The sequence below is a fragment of the Thalassophryne amazonica genome, chromosome 12, assembly GCF_902500255.1.
Source record: "Thalassophryne amazonica chromosome 12, fThaAma1.1, whole genome shotgun sequence".
NCBI lineage: Eukaryota > Metazoa > Chordata > Actinopteri > Batrachoidiformes > Batrachoididae > Thalassophryne > Thalassophryne amazonica.
In genome coordinates, this window is record NC_047114.1 from 20,200,944 (window position 1) to 20,214,716 (window position 13,773).

The 13,773-nt window shown below is 44.4% G+C and overlaps 1 protein-coding gene across 1 annotated transcript in view; it reads right to left on the bottom strand.

The window, feature by feature from the left end:
* The window catches only part of wdr78 (WD repeat domain 78), a 116,945-nt gene that overhangs the window by 37,412 nt on the left and 65,760 nt on the right, over positions 1-13,773 (bottom strand). The window contains exon 11 of the mRNA XM_034182684.1: positions 5,370-5,521. Within this exon, the coding sequence (XP_034038575.1) occupies positions 5,370-5,521 (152 nt within the window). The remainder of the gene's footprint in view (positions 1-5,369; positions 5,522-13,773) is intronic.

Below are 13,773 nucleotides of genomic sequence, written 5' to 3' on the forward strand. Positions count from 1 at the left end.
TGGTTAGACACCATGTTTCTAAGATTTGTGGGGCCAAGTACAATAACTTCAGTTTTATCTGAGTTTAAAAGCAGGAAATTAGAGGTCATCCATGTCTTTATGTCTGTAAGACAATCCTGCAGTTTAGCTAATTGGTGTGTGTCCTCTGGCTTCATGGATAGATAAAGCTGGGTATCATCTGCGTAACAATGAAAATTTAAGCAATACCATCTAATAATACTACCTAAGGGAAGCATGTATAAAGTGAATAAAATTGGTCCTAGCACAGAACCTTGTGGAACTCCATAATTAACTTTAGTCTGTGAAGAAGATTCCCCATTTACATGAACAAATTGTAATCTATTAGACAAATATGATTCAAACCACCGCAGCGCAGTGCCTTTAATACCTATGGCATGCTCTAATCTCTGTAATAAAATTTTATGGTCAACAGTATCAAAAGCAGCACTGAGGTCTAACAGAACAAGCACAGAGATGAGTCCACTGTCCGAGGCCATAAGAAGATCATTTGTAACCTTCACTAATGCTGTTTCTGTACTATGATGAATTCTAAAACCTGACTGAAACTCTTCAAATAGACCATTCCTCTGCAGATATCAGTTAGCTGTTTTACAACTACCCTTTCAAGAATTTTTGAGAGAAAAGGAAGGTTGGAGATTGGCCTATAATTAGCTAAGATAGCTGGGTCAAGTGATGGCTTTTTAAGTAATAGTTTAATTACTGCCACCTTAAAAGTCTGTGGTACATAGCCAACTAACAAAGATAGATTGATGATATTTAAGATCGAAGCATTAAATAATGGCAGGGCTTCCTTGAGCAGCCTGGTAGGAATGGGGTCTAATAAACATGTTGATGGTTTGGATGAAGTAACTAATGAAAATAACTCAGACAGAACAATTGGAGAGAAAGAGTCTAACCAAATACCGGCATCACTGAAAGCAGCCAAAGATAACAATACGTCTTTGGGATGGTTATGAGTAATTTTTCTCTAATAGTTAAAATTTTGTTAGCAAAGAAAGTCATGAAGTCATTACTAGTTAAAGTTAATGGAATACTCAGCTCAATAGAGCTCTGACTCTTTGTCAGCCTGGCTACAGTGCTGAAAAGAAACCTGGGGTTGTTCTTATTTTCTTCAATTAGTGATGAGTAGAAAGATGTCCTAGCTTTACGGAGGGCTTTTTTATAGAGCAACAGACTCTTTTTCCAGGCTAAGTGAAGATCTTCTAAATTAGTGAGACGCCATTTCCTCTCCAACTTACGGGTTATCTGCTTTAAGCTACGAGTTTGTGAGTTATACCACGGAGTCAGGCACTTCTGATTTAAAGCTCTCTTTTTCAGAGGAGCTACAGCATCCAAAGTTGTCTTCAATGAGGATGTAAAACTATTGACAAGATACTCTATCTCACTTACAGAGTTTAGGTAGCTACTCTGCACTGTGTTGGTATATGGCATTAGAGAACATAAAGAAGGAATCATATCCTTAAACCTAGTTACAGCGCTTTCTGAAAGACTTCTAGTGTAATGAAACTTATTCCCCACTGCTGGGTAGTCCATCAGAGTAAATGTAAATGTTATTAAGAAATGATCAGACAGAAGGGAGTTTTCAGGGAATACTGTTAAGTCTTCTATTTCCATACCATAAGTCAGAACAAGATCTAAGATATGATTAAAGTGGTGGGTGGACTCATTTACTTTTTGAGCAAAGCCAATAGAGTCTAATAATAGATTAAATGCAGTGTTGAGGCTGTCATTCTCAGCATCTGTGTGGATGTTAAAATCGCCCAATATCCGGATAAAATGCTGAAACCGACTTCTTCTGAAACTTCTGTTCTCTCACGACGTCCTGGATCAATAGAGCCTGAAATGTGGAGGTTTTCAGCTTGAAACAGGCTGATGACGGCACCTGAGAGCGCTGCGCGAAGTCTCGCACCGTGGGAAGTCCTTAAAGCGACAGTATCACCTCAAAATCTCTCATCAGCCGTTAAAATTTTCACTGAAAACCAGCTTAATTTTTCGAACTGTGTCCACTTCGATGTGTCTCACAGGTTTAGAAAAAATTTTGATCAAACAAAGCGCCAGTCTCTCAGCAACTTCTCAGACAAAGGAATTCCGACAAGGGGCTGGACGACTCCTCCCACAAGGAGTGCTCACAGGCGAATGACGTCACCGACAGGCGTGGAAAAACTCACGCATGCGCACGAGGGTTCAAGCATGTCTGACGTAAAAACATATGAATGAAATCCATATAGTTTTTGAAAAAAATAAAAAGGACCTACACTTTATTGACACTCCTCGTATAGTTTTGCAGATATAGCTACTGATTCACTGTGCCCCGTGATTCACAGTGCCCTGGTTTCCCCTACATGTTATTACATAACAACATTTCCTTCGCCCTCCCTGACCAGGGTCCAGTGGAGGTGGACATACGTGGCAAAACATGTCAGCAGTGACTGTGACTGTTTGAGCTCAGAGCTCAATCAATCGTGATCAGAGCATTTCAGATGCTGTTTTGATGCCGTCAGAATATGTAAATTGTGGTCAGATGGTCCTCGAATTACACATGGACCGCCATCAGATAGGTATCCCATCTTGACGGTGCTCGGAGGGTTTTGAACATGTGCATCACACTTGGGGCCGCTGGCCGATTTTGACCAACTCTGCACCCATTCATAATTCTGACACCATTCTGTGTGGTTCCAGGTATGTGTGATGGGGGTATAAATGTCCCTGACTCACATTATCAATAACTACTGTATTCACATCCATATTTGTGCTTCATGTACACTAACTGTTTATGTCTTCCTATATCTCTATGTGTGTATATATGTCTGACCATGTTGGATGAATGCCGATCTTTTTCTTAAAATAACTGTATTTGCATGTCTTTTTGTATCTCAATGGCAACCATGTCTTAATTAACCCCTTAACGCCCATCGTCGCATATCTGCTACAATCTCTGACTCAAATATGCAACTTACCAAATTGACCTGTATGCCTGTTGTTGCAAATTTGCAACATACCATCATTATTATTATAACATAAAGTCATTACCAGAATACCCAATATTACTATCTAGTTTTTGTGCAAAAGTGAAATTAATAATCTCAACATTATTTACCATCTACTTAAAGGCAAAAACACACACAAAACATTTTTTTTATATACAGCTATATAAATTCGGGCATTAAGGGGTTAACATACACTTTGTCTGTTAAAACTATATAAGAGCAAGTACACCTCCTTGTACATCCCACCTTCAAGCATAGCCTCATACGACCATCCATGAAAAATCTACTTAAGCTCCCAATTTTCTATAGGAATACAAATTTCCCATGGGGACTGCACTAGGGATTTAATAAGCAACTCACTTGTTTGTCAATAAATAGCTTCACACGACCACTAACCATGAGTGAAAAAAAGGTTTTGTGTTGTCATTCATATTCTCTGAAAAATGACCAAAAAAGAGAGAAACAAAATCTGCCAGGGTATGTAAACATTTGAGCACAACTGTATGTCATTGTCCTCTTGTATATAGCAATAGTGCACTGTATGACTGATGTAATTTACTGTGCATTTCTGTCCGATAAATTTCACTTTACTGAACGACTCATCTACTTTTTCGTAAAAATGCACCCATGATTCAATGAAGCTAAAGTTAGTACACCATAAGCCGGTTACAGGCTTACGCAGTGTTCACAGGGACATCTTTAGTGGGCACTGAAGTACTGTTACATGAAGAACTTAACAAGTTCCTATCATGATTTTTAAGTGCCTTGAGGAAAGCAGACATGTTTCCACAGTCTGCTCTGGTCTTCAGCAGCTCTCGCTGAGCTCAGTGTGTCGGCGGCTCGTCTGCGAGTCGGAGTGAATTACTGTATAAAAACAGGGCTGCCTCTGCCCTGCTGCTTTCAGCTTGCTGCTCTGAGAAGAAACACCTGTCTAATTTTAGGTCAAATATCAAATGACAATGATCTGTTTAGATGTCATAAAGAACAAAATATGAATGTTTTCCATTCGTGCAATTGAAGGTTTCGCTCACTGAATGAAACATTCCATCTTTTCCATCCAATTGCTAAAGCTTATAGTTAGGGCTGGATCAGGTGACCCTGAACCATCCCTTAGTTATGCTGCTATAGACTTAGACTGCTGGGGGGTTCCCATGATGCACTGAGTGTTTCTTTCTCTTTTTGCTCTGTATGCACCACTCTGCATTTAATCATTAGTGATTGATCTCTGCTCCCCTCCACAGCATGTCTTTTTCCTGGTTCTCTCCCTCAGCCCCAACCAGTCCCAGCAGAAGACTGCCCCTCCCTGAGCCTGGTTCTGCTGGAGGTTTTTTCCTGTTAAAAGGGAGTTTTTCCTTCCCACTGTCGCCAAATGCTTGCTCACAGGGGGTCGTTTTGACCGTTGGGGTTTTTCCGTAATTATTGTATTGCTTTGCCTTACAATATAAAGCACCTTGGGGCAACTGTTTGTTGTGATTTGGCGCTATATAAATAAAATTGATTTGAGTTGATCTTTTAATAAATGAAAATATTCTTACATTGCACTCATCATTATTTGTATATTATGGACTGTCACTGAGACCAGAGTGATGTTGTCTAAAATAATTCTAATTTGTATTTCCAATTTTAATTTTAAGAATTTGGCAAATGGGGGTTGTTTTAATTACATCCACCAAGGATGTAATTAAATCATCTGCATTTATTTATTTGTCTGTATGTCTCTCTGTCTCTTAGCAGTATTATGTCAAAACTACCGCACAGATTTTGACGAACGTTTCACCACAGATACATATTAGGCCATGGATGAACCCATTAAATTTTGGAGGTGATCTCGATCTGGATCCGAATTCTGGATCAAGTTTCACTTTATATAGGCTTAGAAGGATTGCATCAAAAATACTTCATGGATTCTCACCAAATTTTCAACATAGATACATATTAGGCCATGGAAGACTCCATTAAATTGTGAAGGTGATCCAGATCCGAATCCAAATTCTGGATCAAGATTTCACTTTATATACGCTTTGAAGGATTACGTCAAAACTACTTCATGGATTCTCACCAAATTTGCACCACAGATAGATATTAGGGCATGGAACACTCCACTGCATGTTGGAGGTGATCCGGATCCAGCTTCTTGATTAAGTTTCACTTTATATAGGCTTTGAAGGATTACATAAAAACTACTTCACCAATTCTCATCAAATTTTCACCACAGATACATATTAAGCAATGGAAGACTCTAATGAATTTTGGAGGTGATTCAGATTCGGATTGGTGGACATCAGAAATCTCTGACTGCTGTTTATGTGATTATTTTGTTCTCTTCTTGAAGTGTGATGCAACAACACGCACAGTCCTTACTTGCTGCTGATGACAAATGCGTTGTCTTGACTCTGCACACTGAAGACAGTGATGGTGCCCTCATGCATCCCCACAGCCAGCTGGCTGGGGTTGTTGGCTGAGAAATCCAGCGAAGACACAGGACTGGCACAATGGAAGACTCGCTCAGGCCACTGCAAAGAGCCATCGTTAACATATAATGAATGTATGATAGCGTCTTGGTTGGCTGATGCTAAATTCTGTCAGATCTTGGTTTTCTTTTGCATTTTAATTTGGCACAGGTTTCATACCGGATACCCTTCCTGACACAACGCAATATGTATATGGAAATCAGGACACAAGTGGGTTGTCAGAGGTAAGCTCCCTACCAATAGTACCACCAGACACCAAAAAGTATCAGTATCATAATTTTAAATCATCTGCCGAATTTACAATAAAAACATCAATACAGTAAAATGGAGATGAGCAAATGTTCAGATGCAGTCCAGCTACTACACAATATCCTCCAGTTGGTGGGTCGACAGTGATGGCCAGTCACTATCCATCTTTCCCTGGCTTACAGCTCAACTCTTCTTGCGTGTTCTGGAGTAAGAGGCTGTCTCTGCAGCATCCCACAACCTAAGACTCGCTGACTTCCTCTCCCTCCCTAACATTTGCAGAGCTGTAAGAGTCTTCCACACAGACTGGATTGGAAAACCCCTGTAGCCAACCTCCGCTGGGACTAACCAGGACTGCCACCTTTTATCCCTACTTTCTTGGACTAGGTTAAGGTACTTAAGATTCTTCATCTCTGAGGCCTCTTCACATGCAGCTTCACACGGGACCATCACCTCATTTAGGACGATCTTCTCCTCCTCAGACCATGTGATCATATCAGGCCTCAGGGACATTTGGACAACCTGGAAGAAGTGGAGCATTCTTTCCAGGTCCACCCTGATCTCCCACAAATTAGCTGCCTGCAGGAGGCTCCTGCTGGTGGTGTTTGAGGGGGGTATTTTCTTCTCCTCCCTTATAAACTGAATAAATGGAACTGGTTTCTCATGGGTTTGACATGTTTTTAGTCTCTCCTACTCCAACATGCAAGCCAATGCCCTGAGGACCTCATCATGATGCCATCTGTAACTCCCCTGGCCAAGTGCAATCCTGCACCCAGGCAGTATGTGTGCCATTGTGCCTCTCTACATAATTTGCACACTGCAAAAACAGAAACCAAAAAACTAACTAACCAAAAAACAATGGTTGCTGTGCTGCAGTGCACCATGGGATTTCGGGGTTTGGAGGTTTTAAATGTTATGTTAGTTTAACAGTGTTAGTGTTATTGATTTAATGTGTTTTATAGCTCCACTGGGTTAGTCAGTTTAGATAAGTCTCATTTTGCTATTACCATGAGTGACTTGTTTCATGTTGGTACCATGAGTGAAATGTTTAGTGGTTTTAATGCCACAAAGCCACTGTCTTTGTTTGTCGATTTAAAACCAACTGCTTAAAGCAGCTGTGCGTGCGTGACTGCAACTTCGATCAGGGACAGAGCACAGCTGACATTTGCTGTGTGGCATGCTTAGGGCCCTGTCCCACTGGCGTTTAGGAGGATTTGCATATGGATTGCGCACAAAATTGGCCCATATTCGCCAAACATCCGCAATATCTGTGTAACATGCCTGTATGAGTCGGTCGTCATCCGAACACGCCCGTGATCATCCGCAGAGGCACGCATGTCCGCAGCCAGGATTTTTGAGCTGTTCAAAAATCTGAATGCGGATGACATCCGCCTTACATACTCCATACATACTCAATTCATACACAATATATACTCACTCTATGTATACCTGCCATTAACCGCTGATATCCGCAACTGACAGGGATTTGCGGCTTGGCAGCGGACTGGGACAGTGTGTAAAACAGATACGAGGTCTGTTAGAAAAGTATCGGACCTTTTTATTTTTTCAAAAACCTGATGGATTTGAATCACGTGTGCTTGCATGAGCAAACCTTGAACCTTTGTGCGCATGCGTGAACCTTTTCACGCCTGTCAATTGCATCATTTCTTGGTAAGCAGCCTTTGTGTGAGGTGTGTGTCATGCGCTCGGCGTTTTTTCATTCCAAGGAAAAAGACGGAACGACTGGAGCAGCGCCGCATCAAATTTTGCCAGAAAGTGGACGACAGCCAGGTGGAAACCTTTCGGATGATTCAGATGGCTTTCGGTGACGATCCTATGAGCATCACACAGATTAAGGAGCGGTACAACCAGTTTAAAGACGTCCACACAACGACAGCCGCACTCCGGTCAGCCATCAACATGCTGAAATGACCAGATCATTTCCAAAGTGAACACTGTGGTGATGCGGGACCGTCATGTGACTATCCGAAAATTGCGGAAGAGGGGGACATCAGCACTTTTTCGGTACATTCCACTGTGAAAGAAGATTTTGCCATGAAAAGAGTGGCGGCGAAATTCTTTCCTGAAGCTTCTGATGGCGGAGCAGAAGCGCCTCCATGTTGAAGTCTCACAGGACATGCTGTGACATGCTCACCTCTTCCACAATTTCTCAGATAGTCACACAACTGAAAAGTCACCGAAAGCTGTCCGAATCATCCGAATGGTTTCCACCTGGCTGTCGCCCAGTTTCTGGCAAAATTTGATGCGGCACTGCTCCAGTCGTTCCGTCTTTTTCCTTGGAATGAAAAAACTGTGTAAATCCACAAAGACGTAGCTGCTGCAATCCAGGACTTTTATTTAACACCAACAAAAGTAAGAGTTGCTGTTTAGCCACAACTCACATCTGTTTTCTATGACACTCTCAAAAAAAAAAAAAAAAACACCGTCTCACACCCCGAGCAGCTTCCCCCCTCCCGCTCCCCAAACTCATGAACCCTCATTAACCCTCGCATGACAACTTGTCCAAGTCCAGCAAATGCTCCAGAGGCTGTATTGTTGGTGTGAAAAGTGATGCCGAAAGGAGCGAGTGTGCTTATTTTATGACCGCAATGCAGATGCCGTGTACGCGCAACACGTGCGCGATGCATTCATAATATACCCGGAATACTGCCGTGATAATCTCAATGTGTCAGATCAGTTTCCTCACTACATGCGTTATATAACCGTGATTGTTCATCATATATTCGCTATATATTATTAATATATCTGTAATTAATACTGGGACATTTGTCATTTTTGGCCAATTTTTTTGCGGATGACAACGAATGCCTGCAATTTGTTTACTCAGTTCATGCGCAATTAATCCTCTCCCCAGTGGGACAGGGCCCTTATGTATTTTGTGTCAAGGATGAACAGCACCAAAACAGAACACTGATAGGAGTAATAGTTTTGGAGAAGCTATGAATATTAGCTAACAATGCTAATTACATTTTGGACTCACGCCTTTCCAGCAGGGGGCAATAAATCATCTTTATATTAAAAGCGTAAGTGTAAGTTCATATAATTGTAAATACATTAGAGTAGACCTGCACTGAAATAAATGTGGTCAGATCTCAGAAAGAAATAGCTGATATGTATTTATAAGACCCTTATGAATGCAGTAAAGTAAATCTGCAAGCCCAAATTTGTAATTCAGCGGAGAAATCTTCATTTAAAAATGACAAATTTGCAGCTAAAACTTGGCCCTCAGCAAAAACTGTTTGTACATCTGGGACATTGCAGTGACGTCCCGCCTTCAGTCCGATCCCGCATTGAAATTGATTTTATCTGTTAGTAATGTTACTGTTATACACATCCTGGTTTCAGCATCCAAAAGTTAGCTCAATGAATGTGAGATACAGCTCTGCATGCTCAGATCAGCGGCGACATCGACAGCGGGCGACGTTCTTCCCCGACGCCTCGCTCTCTGCACTTACTGAGTCTGCGTGCTCGGTCAACACCAAAGCGGGCCACTCAAATCACCTCCGTGTCTGCTGTGCAGCTGGCACCACGTCCCTGTCTACTGAATGGAGGTGCAGCCAACTTGGCAAAAGTCCAGAGACTACGCTCGCTGTTTTGATGCGGAGCGGCCGGTGACACCTGTTGCTGCAAGGACAGACTTTCCGCAGCGCCGCACGTCTCGGTAATCGGAGCCGCAGAGCTCCGTGGCCACTGAGAGAGGTTTATATCTTTTAATGACTTGGATTCTTTGCGGGTCCCGCCTCCGTACCCCACGATGGTAACACCGAAGGCGAAAGACAGTAGATTTTCAATGCGACACCACTCAATCAAACAGGCGTATGAAAAAGTCCCACAAAATAATTTTCAAGCACAAATAAAAGAAATGTGTACTCACCAAACGTGCCGCAAGACAATATGAAGTTTTAAAAAAAGTACATCCTTCCGTATAAGACAAGAAAAAGGTGCAGATGCAAACTGACATAAATCCACAAATTACAGTTGGCGCGCGCAATGCATGCTGGGATAGGGTCTTTTCCCTGATGTCTCGGCAGCGTCCCGGATGTGATGACAGTTTTGCAGAGGGCTAAATTTTAGCTGTAAATTTGTCATTTTTAAATGAAGATTTCTCCGTTGAATGACAGATCTGGGCTTGCAGATTTACTTTACTACATTCAGAAGGATCTTATGTGTAAATATAAGTCATTTTTTGGTCTAAAGATCTGACTGCATTTATTTCAGTGCAGGTCTACTTTAAAAATACATGGATGACACAAGAAAGTGAAAACACTTATTTCCATTGTGTTCAATTTAAAATTCAAATGACAAAACAGAGATAATAATAAAATATAATAATAATAATAATAACAGTATATATATGATAGCAAAAACCTAAACATTTTATAAATACATTAAGACAGTACATTAACATTAACATGAAATAAAAGTGTTGACTTCCTCTTCTATAAATTGTTGAGGTCTAAGGTTCTAAAAACATTCTGGCCTCACTTGCCATTCCAACTCATTGCTTAATTCATTGCACCCTTGAAAAATGTTAGCTACCTATTTCATAAACACCCAATCCAAAGCCTGTGGATCCCCACGGGCAACATGCTAGAACATCTTTAGTATGGAAAGGTATTGATTACCGTTATTAATGACATAAACTGGAGATGAGCTTTATTTGTCTTCAAAACAAAGGTTGTTTATACTGATGTACAGCTTAATTTTAAAGAAACTGTACCTCATTCAAGGTTATTTACATCTTTAAAGTAGACCTGCATTGAAATAAATGTGGTCAGATTTCAGAAAGAAATAGTTGATATGTATTTATAAGACCCTTGTGAATGCAGTAAAGTAAATGTTGTGTGGGCCGCTGAAGAGGAGGTACTGCTGGCCCACCACCACCAGATGGCACCCTGCTTGGAGTGCGGGCTCCAAGCACGAGAGGGCGTCGGAGCCGCTGGAGGTGACAGCTGTCATCTATCAACACCAGCTGTCACCCATCACCACCACTACAAAGACCGGACTGCAACTCCACCTCCTCGCCGAGAAATCAGCTACCATTCAGGTAACTTTCTCTGCTGACTCAAAACATTGAGTAGTAATCTGTGCTTCTTTGCAGCCATTTTCCTGTGGTGTGTCCTTGTCTGTGGGATTGGCGTTTGGTGTGGTCGGCGACGGCTTCGCTTCACACTCCAACCCGATGAGTGGTTAGACAGGAGCTGCACGGGTGTGTGATTGGAGGTGGAGGTGCTCCCTCCTAGCTAAACACTGACTGTGGGATTACTGAGTGTGCAAACTCCCACTCATCAGGACTGTCTCTGTTTTCTGCCAGCAGTACCAGGTCTGACTGCTGAAGACAGCGGCCACCTGGGGCGCAGGGCTTGGCAGCTCCAGTGTTCTTCAGCTCCGTTGGTGGTGAAAGCTGTGTGGGGATCCGGCTCTTCTCTCGCCAGGCATCTTCTTTCGTCGAGCCTGCCCACACGTCACCTGGTGTATGATTGACAGTCCACCATATTGTTATTGTCTGTACGTCGTTGTGCGATTCACAACATTAAATTGTTACTTTTGGCTTATCCATTGTCCGTTCATTAACGCCCCCTGTTGTGGGTCCGTGTCACGACACTTTCACAACAGGATTTCTCGGCCAGCGTCATGGATCCCGAGGGGCGTCAACCATCGCTTGAACAGCCAATGGAAGAGCGAGGTGCACAGGCGCCAGCAGGAGGCGTGTTGGGTGAGCTGCAGCACATCTTAACCGCCTTTACCGCTCGGTTGGACTTAGTTACCGAGCAGAGCAGTGTTCTCAATCGTAGGATGGAGGCTCTCACCGCCCAGGTGGAAGCGCGTGCTCAGGGCGCTGCTGCAGCACCTCCTCCTGCTGACCGTGTGCCAGAAACAGACATTCCGCTGGTCGTTCAACGAACCCCCCCACCTTCCCCTGAAGCATACATAAGCCCTCCGGAGCCGTACGGAGGCTGTGTGGAGACGTGCGCGGACTTCTTGATGCAGTGCTCGCTCGTCTTTTCACAGCGTCCCGTCATGTACGCAGCAGACGCCAGCTGGGTGGCTTATGTAATCAATTTGCTTCGAGGAGAGGCACGCGCCTGGGCTACGGCGCTTTGGGAGCAGAATTCACGGCTCCTAACGGTTTATACTGAGTTTGTGAGGGAGTTCCGACAGGTGTTCGACCACCCTCATAGAGGCGAGACCGCTTCAAGTGTGCTGCTGTCGATACGGCAGGGGCGTTGGAGTGCAGCGAAGTATGCAGTCGACTTCCGCATCGCGGCAGTGCAAGCCGGCTGGAATGCTGTTGCGCTCCGCGCCGCCTTTGTAAACGGACTGTCTCTGGTCCTTAAGGAGCACCTGGTGGCGAAGGACGAGCCGCGGGATTTAGACGGGCTTATCGACCTGGTTATACGGTTAGACAACTGATTAACGGAACACCGACGGGGATCTAACCCTTCATGCCCCAGCACTGGTGGACATGGGGTCAGAGGGGAATCTGCTGGATAGCAGATGGGCAAAGGAGGTTGGGCTCCCTCTAGTGGCCTTACCGTCACCACTGTCGGTGCGGGCACTAGATGGCACCCTTCTTCCACTGATCACACACCAGACACAGCCAGTGACATTGGTGGTGTCTGGGAATCACAGGGAGGAGATTGTGTTTTATGTAACACCTTCTACCTCCCGAGTAATTTTGGGTTTTCCATGGGTACTAAAACACAATCCCCGGATTGATTGGCCGTCTGGGGCTGTGGTTCAGTGGAGCGAAACCTGCCACCGGGAGTGTTTAGGATCCTTGGTTCCACCCGGTGTGACAGCTAAGGAGGAGGTTTTAGTCCCCCCCAATCTGGCAGCGGTGCCAGCCGAGTACCATGACCTTGCTGACGTCTTCAGCAAGGATCTGGCACTCACGCTGCCCCCGCACCGTCCGTACGATTGTGCCATTGATTTGATACCGGGCACTGAGTACCCGTCCAGCAGGCTGTACAACCTCTCACGTCCGGAATGCGAATCAATGGAGACCTACATCCGGGACTTGTTAGCTGCCGGGTTGATCCGGAACTCCACCTCCCCGATGGGTGCTGGTTTCTTTTTTGTGGGCAAGAAGGACGGCGGACTCCGTCCATGCATTGATTACAGAGGGCTGAACGAGATCACGGTTCGCAACCGATACCCATTACCTCTGTTGGATTCAGTGTTCACGCCCCTGCATGGAGCCCAAATTTTCACGAAATTGGATCTTAGGAATGCTATCACCTGGTTCGGATCCGGGAGGGAGACGAGTGGAAGACGGCATTTAACACCCCGTTAGGTCACTTTGAGTACCTGGTCATGCCGTTCGGCCTCACCAATGCGCCCGCGACGTTCCAAGCGTTGGTTAATGACGTCTTGCGGGACTTCCTGCATCGGTTTGTCTTCGTATATCTAGACGATATACTCATCTTTTCTCCGGATCCTGAGACCCATGTCAAGCATGTACGTCAGGTCCTACAGCGGTTGTTGGAGAACCGGCTGTTTGTGAAGGGCGAGAAGTGTGAGTTCCACCGCACTTCTTTGTCTTTCCTGGAGTTCATAATCTCCTCCAACTCTGTCACCCCTGATCCGGCCAAGGTTGCGGCAGTGAGAGATTGGCCCCAACCAAGGAACCGTAGGAAACTACAACAGTTCCTCGGTTTTGCAAATTTCTACCGGAGGTTCATCAAGGGCTACAGTCAGGTAGTTAGCCCCCTGACAGCCCTGACCTCCACAAAAGTCCCCTTCACCTGGTCGGATCGGTGCGAAGCCGCGTTTAGGGAGTTGAAACGCCAGTTCTCGACTGCACCAGTTCTGGTGCAGCCCGATCCCAAGTGCCAGTTCGTAGCTGAAGTGTACACCTCTGACTCAGGGATAGGAGCCGTGCTATCCCAGAGCGGGGAGTCCGACAAGGTTCTCCATCCATGTGCCTACTTTTCCCGCAGGTTGACCCCAGCTGATCGGAACTATGACGTCGGCAATCAGGAACTTCTTGCGGTGAAGGAGGCTCTTGAGGAGTGGAGACACCT